At 34.9% G+C, this 16,847-nt stretch overlaps 1 protein-coding gene across 12 annotated transcripts in view; it reads right to left on the bottom strand.

The window, feature by feature from the left end:
- Window positions 1-16,847, bottom strand: part of EMB2820 (Cytidine/deoxycytidylate deaminase family protein) — a 146,309-nt gene that overhangs the window by 31,219 nt on the left and 98,243 nt on the right. For all 12 annotated transcript variants that reach the window (XR_016365079.1, XR_016365080.1, XR_016365081.1 and 9 more), the window contains one exon: window positions 15,864-16,313. Coding sequence is in view for 3 of the 12 variants with exons in the window: in XM_089832887.1 (XP_089689013.1) it covers window positions 15,864-16,313 (450 nt within the window). In the remaining 9 variants the exon portion in view is untranslated. The remainder of the gene's footprint in view (window positions 1-15,863; window positions 16,314-16,847) is intronic.

Here is a 16,847-nt window from a genome sequence, read left to right as displayed (position 1 = left end):
TGAAGATAAATTTTAAACTTTATTTAGTTTCATTTATCATTTTGTGTCATATTTTACATAATTGAATAAAATGTTTTTTACTTTTTACTTTTTTGTGTTGTTTACATATTTGATATTTGAAATGTGTTATTGTATTATCTTATAATTTGAATTAACATGGTAATACGTTGCTAAAACAAGGTTTGCTTCACACACAATCGTCCTTAGACGACTTGTGATGGTGAAAGAAGCATTGTCCAAAATGGTTATTAGCAACTAATGGGGTGGATGGAAGCAAGCGGATACAGAAAGGGCTAAAACTATAAAGGATATGATCTTGAGTGATGATTTTTGGAGCAGGGTGGAATATGTATTAGAACTCACCGAGCCCATCATGTCTATGCTTCACTTTATCGACACTGATGAGCCTTGTTTGGAGAACATATATGAAGCCATGTACTCCATGCTAGAAAGAATGAAATCGATAAGTTTAAATTTTTATACAATACTTTATCCTTGTTTATTGAGAGATTTTGATTTTTTATTTTAATTAAGTTATTAACACTGCATCAAGATAACTTACATGTACATCATTTGACATCTCAAATCATTCAGAGGAGAGAGCAGGATCCTAAGGAAACCTTGTACAATCAAGTGAAGAAATCTGTTCTATATCACTGGAACAAGATGATGACACCCTTACACCTCCTGGCATATGCACTTTCTCCCAAGTATTATAGAGGTGAGATACTTTCTATTCGTGGTAGAGTGGCACCATACAACGATGATGAGGTTGCTAATGGGTATAAGAGGGCATTAAGAAGGCTCTTTAGCGATCCTGATGTGGCATCAAATGTTAGGAGAGAGTTTGTAGATTTTGTCTCAAACAAAAATGCAAACCCTGATGCAATCAATGACCAAAGTAGAATGGGTGCCATTGGATGGTGGTACTTACATGAGCAAAGTTAAATGTACCTCTAACCTCTTGCCATTAAGATCTTGTCACAAGTATTTAAATTTAATTTTTACTTTTCTTATGACCACTTAGATTGTAGAATTAGCACTCCTAAATTCCTATTGTATTGTAAATTACAATTTCTAATTTTTTAAATTGTGTTGATTATCTCTCTAGGTTGCGAGCTATTCTGCTGCTAAGAGGAATTGGAGTACATACTCCTTTATCCACTTAGTGAAGTGTAACCGGTTGGGTTTGAAGAAAGCAAAGACCATGGTATTTATTCACAACAACTAGGACCTCCTGCCACGCAAAGATCCAAGATATAAGAAGGGGCCAGAGAAGTTGTTGGATATATTACTCGAGAGTTCTGACTTGGATATGTATATCTAGAATTTCCTTGCTAGATGTTGAGGAGGAGGACAAGGATGTGGCTACATCTGAGGCTAGTGGAACCGATTTGATCCCTCATATTTTGATGACCCATTTGACCCTTGAAGGGCATTTGAATCTTTGATACTACGAGTCTATGATCATTGATAAACTATTAAACATTTGTCATTGACTCATTTATCACTATGTTTCAAACTTTATATCTATCAATCTGATGAACTACTCTATGTTTTGAAATTTCATTTTGCAATTTAGCAATTCAATGTATGATTTTATTTACAACATTAACATAGATTAATGAGTGAGTATTTAATATTTATCTTTGACATTTAGCATTGATAAATAATCAAGTAGCAATGATATATTCATACTATAAAATGATTTAGTTTTACAACTATGCAAGTTTCTCTTCTTCTTTTTTCGCATACATATATACTCACAAACCCACCCATGAACCCAAATGGTAAAAAAAAAAAATTGCTCAAACCCAAGAACCCAAACCCTGAACCCGAATCCGTCCCCAAACCCAAATCGGCAACTTAGTAAAATTTGTACTTTACTCCCCTTAATACTTTTATCGACTTCATAATATCCCCTCTTTCATGCTTTCCTTATTTTAGTTCATTTTTATTATCACTTTTGCAATTCATTTTCATTTTATCCGGATCTCCTAATAATATGTGGACAAAGTAGCAGCAATCTTAATGCCCCTATCACTTATGTCTTAGTCCCTTTCATTTGCAATGCATTTTTTTAGCAAAAATTCAAATTTCCTCCTCATTCAATAAACCCCCCATTTAGTTATCTTTTATCTGTTGCTATATCCCCCTTAAAAACCTCCCGATATTGCCACTTTTCTATCTACTCAATGGGCGGATGTCCCTTCCTACGATGCGGGACCCCTGACCCAAATGGTGGCACCCCATTCATTAAAAATTATAACTATTGTGAGCATTTGTATTATGATCATTTGGTTAGAGATTAACAACATTATTCTTGTTGTTGAGTAATATATGTACTTGGACAATATTATTTTTATTTTATTTTTTATTGGTAAAACGCCTAAGCCAAATAGTTTTATTAATTTACACTTATAGATAAGTTTGCACATTTTTCTCCCATTCAAAATGGGCACCAGTAGGAAAGAACGAAGTCAAGAAAACCTCCAATCTTTTTACATTACTTAAATTTGACTTGCATTCTCATTACTAAACTTCTTTTTGAAGCTTAATTGCTTTTTAGATTTCCCACTTTATTACATCCTCACAATTCCAAAGTTCAAAATTCAAATTACCAGATGTTTTTTCTTGCATGCTTTCTTTTGGCTAAGATCCTTGTTAGTGGTAGTGAATCATAAAAATTACATTGAATCAAAAAAAAAATCTATAAATAGCTTTTTTCTGAATAAATAGAGAGTATCTTTTTTTCAACCACTTTTGTGACATTTCAATTTATTTTATGATAGATAAGATAAATATATTAATGTCCAACAAAGACCACCAAAAGGTCTATGGGACTGATAGAGTAAAAATTGAATTATTAGGAAAGTTGCTATTAGTAATGTCTCGCACTAAGAGGCATTAAGAATCCTACACAACCTAAATCTAGAAGAGGAAATACACATCAATGCAATATGATAATATAGAAACGAATTACATTCAAATTTAATAGCGAGTGGCTATTTCAAGAGGTCTAAAAGAAAAACAAAAAAAGACACCAGAGCTCAAGACGTCAAAAACCCTACTTATCACATAGAACCTATGATAAGGTTGTTCATCCTAGAGTGATAAGTAAACTAATTGAATATTAACGCACCCAACTATCAAATCCAAATGTGAAATATATCTGATCCTAAAGCTTTTATCTTATATTATTCTGCCAAGGGATTTTACAATTATTGGATTATTGGCTGATTTGATTGTTCTTTATTAGAGAATCTTCACCATCTACTCCATTGTTTGCTAACATATTTACCTCCTCATTTCCTTCTCGATATATCTGTTTGATGCTCGTTCCTTCAAATTTGTCAACTATCTTTAACGCATATTCAAATTTAGAATTCAATAACCAATTTGGCGTACTTCTTTTGCTTAGAGCATTTTTAATGATTTTTGAATCTTCTTCAATAACTAGCTTGCTTATACCCAATTCCAAGTTCTAAGGATTAATCCTTCGATCAAAGCCTCTAATTTTGCTAGATTATTTGATAGCACGCCTAGAGGCTTGGATCGTTTTATTATCCACAAGCCTTCATCAAAGTGGATAATACAGCCTAGTCCTACAAGGCTTGGGTTGCCTCTTGAAGCTCCATCAAAATTTAGTTTAGCCCATCCTTTTGGGGAAGGTTCCTATTTACATAGAGCTCTGGCTTGTTTATTAGCTTTTGAATAGGTCATAGGTGGGTTAATGAGCTTAAACCAATTTTGGTGTACTTTTGCACACCGCTCGGAAAAAAAAGCATTCTTCTTTGTTAGAATTTCTCAAGTTATTATTTTCTACTTCTATAATGCTTTCTTCTACTTTACTGAGAAATGAAGTTACATCCATACAATAATTCATAAATATTCTTCTATTTCTTTACTTCCAAATTTTCCATTAAAGTATAAATGGTGATATTTTCCATAAGTTGTTGTAGACCATGGAATATCCATATTTAGGCCAACTATTTAGAAAATTTCTTAAATTATCTGAGAATGCAATTGACCAGTTAAGTTTTTGGCATAACCATTGCCAACACTTCTTACGAAAGGGACACTAAAACAACAAATGTTCAGCCATCTCAGATTCATTTTCACATGAAGAGCAGCTTGAGGGTTCCTCAAAGCCCATCTTTGTAGACATATCTGCCATTAGAATTGTAACTAGAGACTAACTTCTCCTTGGCAGGTTTTCAGCCCATGAAGTCTATTTCCCGCAAAAGGTAATTCTGAGGGAAAAGAAACAAAAGGTGGGCCCCTAATGATTTTGCCTATTACTTTTCTACATTTCCGAACTCAAGGGAAAACGTAATCAAAAGATAAAGTTAAAAGCAAAGCCTAGGCGGAGAAGTGGAAATTGTCTTCTCCTTGGCGGGTTTTCAAACCATGAGGACAATTTTCCAGATTTTAAAGAAAATCAAGTTGTTAAGCAGATTGAACCCATATTTCATGTGCAAAACATCTCAAGATGATAATGGAAATAATCTAACTACTATGGGAAAGATCTATTAAGTAGATTCAATTCAGCAGATATTTTCTTCCAAAGTACTCTATTCATAACTTTCCAAAACTTAATGGAAAACAGGAAAGTAAGTATGAGAGATAGAAAGTTACCGTTGGGCCAACGGAATAGTGAAAAGACATCTAAATACCCATTAAAAATATGCAATTGCTGTTCCAATGGATCTCTCCTTCAATTCATTCATGTGGTGTGAATTCTGAAGATCAACGGGTGAATTGAAGCCCCTATATAGGTGGAAACGTGAATAGTTACAAAACTACTGCTCTTTCTTGAACTATTATTATGTTAAAATTGCATTACTTTTTCAAAAAGCTAGCATACGCACATTTTCTATTCCTTTCATTTTCTGGATTCAAAATTCAGTTTCAAACAGAATGGCAACTAGATTTGCAGGTTTCAACAGATTGAATGGAATCAAGTCTTCACTGCAGAATTTCGCGGATACTTCTCTTTGTTTCTATGACATGCAAGATTTTCAGAAGAGAGTGAGATCAGAGCCTATTCATCCCATTATTGAGAAGCTCTGAGGATGCGGGCTAGTCGAAGTAGTGGATTTTCCAGTTGCAGTCCAAGCTCCAGAGTTTAGATATATGAATGCATAAATCATTATAACCCGGACACTAGACAGATTGTATTGCCAGATGACACAGTATTGATCTCCATTGATAGCCAAACTATGCTAGATTGCCTTCGAGTTCTAGAGCGGGAGGAGTTTTCAGATTTGACAATTGGCAGAGCCATCTTTGAGTTTTCCGCAAAGAAAATGATTTGGATAAAGGAAATCATGCAATCATGGTTTCAAAAACCACGAAGTGCCAAGAGTAAGGTTCCTAAGACTCTTTTTGGTACTAATCTCAAGCCTGAGATTGTTGACATACTAGTTGTCTTGCACAGATTGAAAGGTGAGGTAGAAGCTTTAAACTTCATTGAGTAATATTTCTTTTTTGTGTAAGTTATCTGCTCTGACACCCAATATATTGATTGGGCTCACGAGGTAAGCGAGATTATATCCAATGCTCTCTGCATTGTGAAATTCTACAACACCTTCTATATGTCCTCCTTTCTAATTTACATGTTAGCTTCTCTACAGTTATGGCCAAGTCTCCCAAGAGTAGAAAATTTGCCTGATGATGTGAATTCTTATGACGGCTTCAAAGGTAATAGGCATTGATTCATGGTTGGAAGATACTCTAGATAGGAAGAGAAAGAGGAAGGATGAAGGTGCTCCCAACAAGGATACCTTATTCCTTGTTGTCCGCTCTAGATCTGCATTGACTAAGGTTGAGAAACAAAAGACCTTGTCTATCCTTGGACAAGACCCTAAAACAAGGCATTTGACAATGGAAATAGCAAAACCTACTAAAGAAGGAAAGATTGAGGATATGACTACAGATGATTTCGCCATGCATTCGATGGATCTTGGGGAAGCCAGACACGATACCAAAGTTAGCTTGTGGAAGTCCACAAATGAGGTGATCGAAGGCCAGTTGGAAAGCCTTAAGTTGTCAAAGGTTCGAATGAAAGCGGAAATACAAGAATTGAATGGTTTCATAAAGCAATTAGTCACCCCTTTGTCAAGCATCTCTGAGATGCCCATTACTAGAGATGCCACCGCTGCAAACATTCAGGCACTTATCTCCCAGCTGCAAGAAGATAAGCATTTTGGGCAAATCGATAGAGAGTGGAGCAAGAAGATCAAGGCGGAAGGACTCTCCATTATAGAGTAGATTGGTAATGCTATATTACGATTGGAAATAGAGAAAGATAACATATCATCAAATAGAGCCACCTTGGTTGCAGAGAAAGCCAAGAGCGATGATTGTGTTTCCTTGTTGAAGATGATCATCCACATGAAGGTAAAAGAGGTTGTTGAAGCAAAGATTTTACCTAAAGGAGATGAGCCCCTAGTTGAGTGGTTTCAGAGCATGCAGTTCAAGTCCGAAATGATCATGGTGGCAGAGGAGGGACTTAAAGAAACTGAAGTCAAAGTAAAGGAGCAAGATAGAGATTATGAACTACTAAGAGGTTTGCATACAGCAAGAGAAAGAAATCATTGGAGTAATTGTCATGCAGACAAATTTCTCCAATTTCATAGATGATTTGACAGGAATGACTTCTAGTCACTAGGACAGAATCTCCGAGCTTCAGAGGCTTGGTGGATGCGTGCATGTGGCCATGGAAGAATTACAAGATCAATTGGGCGTCGTTAAAGATCTGGCCTGAGAGCATTCTAAATGGCTCTTGAGATACACTAATGTACACATCCATAAACACAAAGAGCTAATTCTGATCATTGTTGCCGCCAAAGCCTAACGGCAAAGGCAGAAAAAGGAAAGAAGGCGAAGTGATTCATATTCTGCCCTTTCATTTTTTTTATGTAATCATTGTAATAAATAATTTGGCCCCTTGCCATTTGTCATTTTTGAGGAGATGAACCAATTGAACTTCCATTGTAACAGTCATCTCAGAATCCCATATGTATGATAATGAAAGATTAATAAAAGGTGCGAATTTTTGGTGTTAAAGTACTTGATGTTGCAAAGTCAATTGAATGGTATTTTGGTATCAATTATTTTCTATTTCATTTTGGTTAATTGTTAATTGCTTGTTTTCTCTTTATTCTAGATTGAAACGAGGAACAAACGAAGCTTCATTCCCTTGTTTTGAAACAACAAGCTGAATATGATAAGTACTGTCATTATAGGCTTAAAAGAGATCCTTTAGATGTTTTCATTCAATTTAATCTCTCTCTCTGCAATTTAGTTTCTAGATAGATCAGTTAGCCTTAGTACATATTAACCATGAGTTTATAAGATGTGTGAGTTCATAAACTTAATTAACCTTCAAAATATCATTTCTTGCCTGAGTTAAATCCTGTATAGGTTTGACTTGGTTTACCTCTCTTGTTCTCTAGTTAAGAACATACCCTATTTAGATTAGGAGTAAACAAAATTAATTGCAAATTTGGCAATAGGGAGCTATACCTAATAATTCAAAGGAAAGTAAGTCCTTTCAGAAGTGACTTTCCAACTGTTGTAATCAGATGTTCACAAATTAGGGCGTTGAAGAGTTTAAATCAGAAAGAACAATCTGTTTACCAACATTATGTACATCCGATTCCATCTCATCTTATATTTTTAATGCTAATATTGATCATAAAATGGATTGGAAAATGGCTCTTCCTTTGAATATATTTCTCCATATATGCTATGATTTCCATTATTTTCAAAATCATCCTTAAGGATGTTATCTTTCTCATAATGTGTGTGCTCATCATTCATAAGGTTTGATGCTTCTTTCCTTGGGTACATCCCTATTTCATCTATAAGACATGATTCACATTCAAAGAAGATTTCTTCATGATACTGATTGACATGATTGCAAAAGTCCTTTTCAAATACTTCATCTTTCTGGGGTCGATCATTGACTTCATCAAAACTTAGATGTGCATGCACTAAATCATTTGTTTGTTTACTTTGATAAAACATGAAAATAAATTGAGCATGTGTCTTAATACACTTGTGATATTCCATTTCAAGCAAATTAGAGATCGCCTCTACGCTAAGAAGATCATCTTCCCCATGATCATTGGTATCAGTGACTTTCGTGCCAATTTCATCATTAATGTATTCTTCATTTAAATGATCTACAACTTCTCTTTGTTTTTCTAAGTTCAGAAATGCATCCAAAGGATATAAGTAACTTGGATTTTCTTTAATTTTAATGAGAATATCATCAAGTTCAGGGCCTTTCTCTGTCTGGTCATAAACTTCCTTTTCAGTTTCGCATTTGCTGTCATTTGTTGTCGCACAAGTCTTATTACAAATGGATTCTTCCTTAGACTATTGGAAGATTTCTTCTTCATTTGAATCTGAAAAATCATAATGTTCTTGCCTTACATCAGTGCATTCTTCCTCATTGTCACCACCTTCTTCCATTATCTGAAAAAAGAAACTTCAAGTCAGGGTAATTTGGTGAGACTCCTAATTCACATAACTTTCTTATGATTTCCTTGTGTGGAGGCATGATGGTTGGTGATATTTCACAATAAATGCTTGTCATCCTCGGAAACAAATGCGTTGAAGACTCCCTTCAACTCTTTTCAAATTCAAAAGGGCATCAAGTGGAGACACGTCAGGATTCTCTTCCATGTTGTGACTTTGATCTTCATACATATTTTCTTCTTCTTAATCATGGAATATAGCAAGGAACCACTGCTTCAACTCCCTCCATGATGAAATACTTTGTGTTGGCAATAAATCAAATGCCTGCATCACAAAATCCTTCAAGGTTCTGACAAAAATCCTCATTGCCTGACTTTACAAATCCACTGTGTATGCATGTAAGAATCCGTAAAAAGCATTCAAATGATTGAGAGCATATTCACTGCCATCTCCATAGAACTTGGGTGCAATAAGTGAGGGTCTTAAATATACACCATTACGATCATATTTGAATCTTCCCAAGTCCAATAGTCTATCTTCACTTGGAAGATATTGTTTCCTTTTCTTTGGTTGGAACAATTTGCAATAACAATGTCCGCACTTTCAAGAGTAAGAAACGTACATCTCTATGATCTCCTAGTCACTTCCCTCAACAAAGTCACTAATGATCCAGGCACTCCTTTTGTTTAAGTACCAATCAAAACACAATAGAGTCGCCACCTCCAAATAGAGGGAATAAATTGTCTAGAAGAATCTAAGTTCTTCTTGCTAGTATAGTACACCTCATCGAAGGTCAAACCTGTAGCAAAGACTTGAAGAAAAGATATATAATGCTTCTACAAGATCAAATCTTCACAAAGTAATAGGAAACAAAGAATCGTTAAAGATCAAAATCTTTAAGAATATCAAATGTACTTTAATAAATGTAAAGAACTCATTGACTGAGATATCAAATATATCAAAATTACGAGTAACAAACCAAATAAAACTTTAACTCTTACTAATCTAAAATCAGAAACTCTTAGGGTTTTATTTTTAAACTGATCCCTAGTAGAGTCGCCAATCTATTGGTTCCAAAAACCGCAAATTGAAATCCTACGAGTCTTGCCAACTCGATGCTAGGATATCCAACTAGTTATGGCCAACTTGACGGGACCAATCGATGCGATCCAAATCCCTTGCGCTTTTGGCTCTGCAAGGCCAAGGCGGGTGCACCTGATCCTAAACAAAACACTTAGGTCCAACACACTTATAGCAGATTGATTGGAACGCAAATATAATGAAAGCTTCCCAAATGGCAAGAATTATAGAAAACTTCAAATTTGACAACTATGAATTAAGAATAGTAAATAGATATATAAATAGGAGAATGCTTTAAATAAATATGGATGATTGCAACAAATGAATATATTAATTCTTCAAAGAAAAGATATGAAAATGATTGCCAGCGTATGGATCGCGAATCAAGAGTAATATAATGACCAGTGCTTAATTAAATGGGCAAACAAAGTCAATATTATAAGTTGAAAGGTACAACTTTATAAAGTTCAAAGTACTTAAACTATAAACGATTTTAACAATTCAAACGCGATGAATCAATTATATGGAAGCAATTTAAAACTAACCTAGAATGCATTTTAACTCCTATGATATGGAGACAAATTAGACATAAATACAAAAACAATTAAATATTTCACAATATCTATATTTATCAAGTTTAAAATGCACTAATGATCCAATCCACTTGTCCGACTATTAAAATATTTATAGAAATTAGAATATATATATTTATAAAGGACAACATAATATTTCAACTCAGAAATTTAAAATAAATAATTATGTCGGAAATAAAATCGCAATAAACACACTCCTTACAGATGACCGGTCTACACAAAATTCACCGAATAATTCAATTCCACGGGCATTGTTCAATCACTCAACCTTCGCTAATAGAAGAAGACAATATATCAAATGCATATAACTTGGATATGTAAAAATTTAGAAATTGTATATGAATTGTATATCCCTTCAATTGATTTTCTATCTCCTATTTATAACATATGAAAAGGCATGGACAAACCATCATGCCCTTTGCTAACAAATAACCACCAATCTAAAAAATTTAATACACTTTAGGCTTAATATGACCAACACTTTCGTAGTTGTGCGAACTTTATTTCCAAGCAGTGGCATATTTGTTTTTAATAACTTATTCAACATATGCATCCTCTTACTCCAAACCTTTACATGGCCCCACTCTTTGGCTTGATTAAAAAATCTTCCCTTTCCGTGGGTGCCCGAAGATCTTTTGCACTCTATGCGTCAATGAAGATGGGGGTACAGGCTTCATATCTTGTGCTTCTGCACATCGAACAATCACCCAAGAGGCTGTGTGTGCCTTTGTGACTAAAATTCTATGTCAGTCTTTACGAATCTTTGTTTTGGTTTCAAGCCTATGCTTGGATTCTCTATTTCCTCGACGTTACGACCTCTGGAAATCCAATGAAATGGAAGTATCGCCAATCGAGTACCTTCATATTAGTTGTACTCATCTACACATCATTTGGCTATCACTATGACATGGGATCTTCTATGTCAAGGCCCTCTTATTACTTCTGCTCATGTTCAAATGATTGGCATCATTTAGTTGTCTTTGGGTATGTTGCTACAATCAGGTTCACAACACCTATGCATGTTTCACAGCAAATACAGCTTTGCAGTCTAAAAAATGAATATTCAATTATTATCACTCTCCCCGTCAACTTTCAATTTGTAAGTATTTGCCAAGGCATGGGAGTAACGTGATTCATTGGCAATGTCTTAATATACACCCAGATTTAGGCAATCTTGTATACGTGAATGTCAAGTATTGTCTTTCAATGAACCCAATCTAACATTGTCATTCATGAAAAACTAAACAATGTGATTTCAACTTCCTTTCTCAAGAATTCAATTGAGTCTCCTTAGTTTGTTAAAATACAATGGTGGTTTTTAATGCTTCCAATTACAGAGCCGCAAATGCAAGAGACTTTTAAATGCAAAATCCAGACAAGGAGAAGTTCAAAGACATCTTCTACACCAATTATGTTGTTTGATCTTATTACTTGTCCACAGCGTAGAAAAGGCATTGGAAATCCCTATAACTCACACCAAAACCATTCTTTGAAATATGCTAAGATTTATGTTTGCATTAAAGATTAGTAAATATTTCAATTTGCTTCTTCATTAGCCTCCAGGTCATGAAGCTTGTATATTTATTTTTCTCTATTGTTCACTCATTGAACATATCGTTTCTAGCTCTTAATGTTTGCTCCCTGTTTGAAAAACGCTCCTCAATGCATGTAGGAATATATGTTTGAGGCTTACAAATTACTTGCCACACGAGGAGGTCTCTTAAAATATTCTTTCCATGGAGACAGTATGTAAATTTTGTCAAACTTTTGTATCTTCTCATATTCATTATCTGCAACATCTTCAATACATGAGAGAGCAAACTGTTTGGTGATAGCTTGCTCTACCACACTGATAAGGATGCTATAACAATTAATGAAGTCATCATCCTTGGAATTGATACATAATCTGAATCATCATGCTTCACTGATGTTGCAACATACTCATTTGTACTGTTTGTATGAAGGGCAATTGTACCTCTTGAAAGTTTGAAAATATAAATACAAAGTTGGCTTCATTCTTAAAATATAATCATATCTTGAATACTTTATCATGGTTTCCATATCCAATTATGATATAAGATAAGCCACATATGAATTTCTTACTCATAATATGACATGATGTTAATATGTATACATAATACACCTATCGACGCAAAGATTTTGCCACTTCAGAACTTTCTTGGTATGTGTTGTTGAGTTTCTGTAGTCCATTACACATCGCAGACTGTCTTTTGTACTGGCATACTCGGACCCTTCTCAGTACCATTCACGCCCATTCTTGATTATGCAAACAAATTATACTTCTCATATGGCCTTTGTTGCATTTTTGCACATTGTTGAATATGAAATACTGGATAAAATCTAGAACGAGTCAAAATAAGCTACAAACATTCATAAACGAACAACCAATAAGACCTAAGAATAAAAATGTTAGGATATGCAAGGTCTAAAAATAAAATGTAGCCTTAGCTGCATCGCAAAAAGTCTAAAGAGGATGCACAAATGGAGATCCTGATTTGCAAAATTTTTGGACTCCATCACACCGAACATCATACCTCTATTTTTTTTATTTGTGGGCTTCTCCGTATCTTTCACAGTCAGGACAGTTTGAGCCGCTTGGCAAAGACTTCCTGAATCTCACCAAGTATTCGTTTCAGGTTATGTTGATGTTATTTACATTCTTTCTTCATGCTATAAATTGATGCAAGTATTTCCTTGATAGCAAAATCATGCATTCATCCCTCTTTAAAGTATGCATCAATTGTACATTTGAATTATATGCACTCAGCTCATGTTCTACCAATTCTCTTTTATTTCTTTCAAGATCAAATGCAGACTGTCAATATCAGATTGGGACCGATATATAAAATGAGTGGCTCTCACAAAGAACAAGCCTTCCCTTCTAAAACGTTTGTGATTGTCTTTTGATTTAAACAAGTATGGTTTTGAATCATAAGAACGACATGTTACCAAATTGAAATTTCATCCTTGCATCAGTTGTATGCCAGCAGTGCACTTGCTAATGGATAGAATTCCATGATTAACAAGTTGAACAAACACCAAGGACTCACCCTGGCTGGAATGGCCAATGAAAGAGGGTGAAGAGGTAAAGGAAATCCCTGCAAGGAAGAACAGAAAATTAGAACTATCATAGATGATAAATTTTATAGTTAATTACTACAGATTTCCAAGCTAGCTCATGTTGTCCAATTTATATGCCCTGTTATCAAGTCGAACGGTGGTGAGCAGGTATCATAAACCCATCTAAATCCTTGGCCAAGGTTGTTTAAAAGCATGCTTGTTTTCCATTGATCACATGATGTCGGTGGTGCCAATTAATCAAGCATGCCCGCCTATTATTGAGCGGACATTCTAAACACCGGTAATGCTTGGATGGCTGGACTAACAGTGCCCCAAGCCTAACCCCGGGGTAGGGAGGGTCTTTCTTGTTTAAAGATTGTGTGGGGATTGATGGGGCCGGTTGTTGGGAGGTTAAGCCTAAGCTAATGCTTCTCCTATTACCAAAAAGCCAAGGCTTGCACAACATCATCAGACATCTCAGCCAGATTTTTTGTATGTTTCCTTTTCCAATCTTTGTCATGCAATTGCTTTCTTGTAATTAGTATATATATTATGGAATGAATGGAAATGATTTAGTTTCTCTTGCATCATTATAGAAATCAGTTAGTTAGTTGATCAGTATTTCAGTTATTTTCACATGAAATGGATTTAAGATGTTTACTTCAGTAATATGGTTATGTGTATTACATTTCCTAACTGCTTTATTTTCAGAATATAGTATTTAATTTCAGTCTAGAAAATTTGTATGTTACAAACTCATTAAATCAATCAACCATTTAACAACAATAATCAGTAGGAGAAAACATATATATTAAGCAAGTAGCATCAATCAAGACAGCAGAAACACATCAATTATTTAGAATTTACAATAGTGCATACAACCAAAGGATTTATCTATAACCTCTAATTGTTCCAGTATAAAAGGATAAATTCACATATGCAATTATAACTCTATATAGATGCAAATACATAATGTTTATATCTGATTGTAAAAAATGACTGAATACTTGGATTTCCCGCTAGATATGGTGCCTCGTAAAGATGGTTAAGGAGCATGAGGCTACCTCATGATGATGATTAAGGATCATCAATTAAGGACCACATGAGGCCAAGGAGGATAAGGTCCTGCTATTGCAGCCCTCCTAATATCTCTACATTGATGAATTATTGTAGTAAATTTATCATACAATGTGAAAGATTGACATGATGGAGGGAAGTGTAAATTCCTCACTACATTCGTCACCTCATTATGATGGTTAAGGATCACATGAGGCAACAAAGGATAAGTTCCTGCTGTTGGGCTTCAGGTACAGACTACTTGGGGTGCCTCATCATCACTCCCAACACAACCCTTATTATAATCCCATGTAATCATTGTGATTCGTTTTGAGTGTGTATTTCCCAACCCTAAAATTGGACGTATTCTCGTTGCATGTCTCCAGAAGAGGCTTACCTCATCTTATTTACAAGTTTATAAGAATGTGTAGACTTAACATATATTTGTATAAGAAGATTATAATAAGCTAGCTGGAAATCATTTTAATCTCTTTTTTTACCAAAGGAATGGAATACTTCAGTAGTCACAATTCTATGCCAGGCTTAATCAGGGACACATTTCCACCCTAAATAGCAGCATCCCACAAATAGGGGCAGCACCGGGGACAGGAAGACAGTGGGAAACTCAGTGTAACATAGTTCTATGCAGATCAAAAAAGGCAGATAAGAGCTGAAATGCAGCATGACAAGCAAACAGGTACATTGATTGCACATTGCATTAATACCAGAAGATGTAATTAAGAGACATCATATCGCTGAAACGATTACTGTGATTGTTTTGTCAATAGACAATTAAATTTAATATTATATTAGATGCATCGTGGTACAGTATCCCAAGGACAGCCTGGAAAAAGGGAATCCTGCCACAAGGAATTTGGTTACAAAAGAAAACATGTATCCATATTCAAACAAAGGATTACATAAATACTAGGAGACTGTAACATCAAAGCTTATAAGTCAGAACATCAGTTAAACAATAAAACGCCAGAAAGATATCTGACAATGCATTTCAGAGAACTCCTTGGTAGGGATAGGCCGATAAATTCTCCTATTCTAGCAGAGACAACTGGGGGCCAAGAATGCAGTAAAGTGGATCCCATATTTTCTTTCCCGTTAGGAAGTTGATTACATTGAAGAGTAGCATTCAGTTGCCTAGGCTTGTATAGTCATAGCAGTAATATGTGCCACTTTTATAAAATCTTCAGCGTTCATATGCGCAAAGAAGAGGAAATTTAAATCATAGCTACAGAAAACAAAAAGCTTAAGCAAGTTTGTCTTCCTAGCTCTGATAAGAAAATAGTCCACACATGATGGAATAGTTGATTTTAAACTCTATCAAAGTAACTTCAATCAGGGTACCTTCAGTAAAGCCTAGAAACATCTAGAATAAGTAGGAAAGATACATAGGTGCAAGAGCTAGTCACCTTTTAGCCTTTAGTAAATGAGCTACCAGGTTAAACAGAGCAATTTAAGAACCATTTGAATAGACTATTTAACATTTAAAGTTTAAACTCTCTAATATTATTCAATGATCAAATAATCAAATGTTTTCTCAGAAATTACCTTGCATATTGTCATTTTTTGCCGTTTTATACTAAACCCTGACACCAAAGGTGGCAAGTCAGATTTTGAGCTGTCTTCAGCAGGCAAAAATCTTTCATCAGGAAATAATTGATTATCTCTCTTAGCTGCCATTTCAATAGCGACAAGGACCGCATGTCTCAATGGATGCCACTCGCCATCTTTTGCAAACACATTTAGTGAATCACATGCTTTCAAATTTATGTTTTCATCTATTGTATGTTCTGCATTGTTCAGTCCCACGTGTTCTGATTGAGTCTCAACACTATGACAAGGTAGAGATACAGTCCCCTCAAGCTGGTTTTTTATATTTGGATGACATTCTTGAGTGAGGCATTTGTTAGGGGCAATCTGCCAAGAACCAGTTTGATCATGACCACAAGCAATTATCTCTCTAAGTGAAGGATCAACAATGACTGCTCCATTGGCCAACTGCACAATAGAAAAACATGAAAACAGTATAATATGGCTTCAGATATCTTATTAGTTTAAGCCTTGAGGAGATTTCTTCAAATGGAATAGCTTTGTGTGCACATTTGGATATGTATTATTCTTTTGGGCAGTAAAAAGGGTTGTATAGTAATCATCAAATCTTCAGAAAGGCAACAAAAATTGATACCATAATAGCACAATCTACTCGAATTTTACACTATTATCATTGCAGACATAATAAGGTCTATAAGCAGATAAAATCTGTTAATCAGATGGACATATACATCATGTAATAGAGCCCAGAGCAACCCATATGCTATCTCAGTTAAAAGTACGCATAAGAAAGCTACAGCCTACAGCAGTAATGGTTCAATGACAATACGCTTTTATTATACACCCAGAGAAAAACATAAAAAGGTTAACAGACTATGTATAATGCAAATGCACACTGAATCTCAATGATGCCTAAGAAGTGTAAACGAAAATTATGCTTTTATATATGATCAGATATTCCAACAGTTTTAAAACAACTAT

This window comes from Cupressus sempervirens, chromosome 5 (genome assembly GCF_028749045.1).
Source record: "Cupressus sempervirens isolate cs-2001-9-10 chromosome 5, ASM2874904v1, whole genome shotgun sequence".
Lineage (NCBI taxonomy): Eukaryota > Viridiplantae > Streptophyta > Pinopsida > Cupressales > Cupressaceae > Cupressus > Cupressus sempervirens.
The sequence above is the reverse complement of the archived record's forward strand: the minus strand, read 5'-3'. Positions and strand labels throughout refer to the sequence as shown.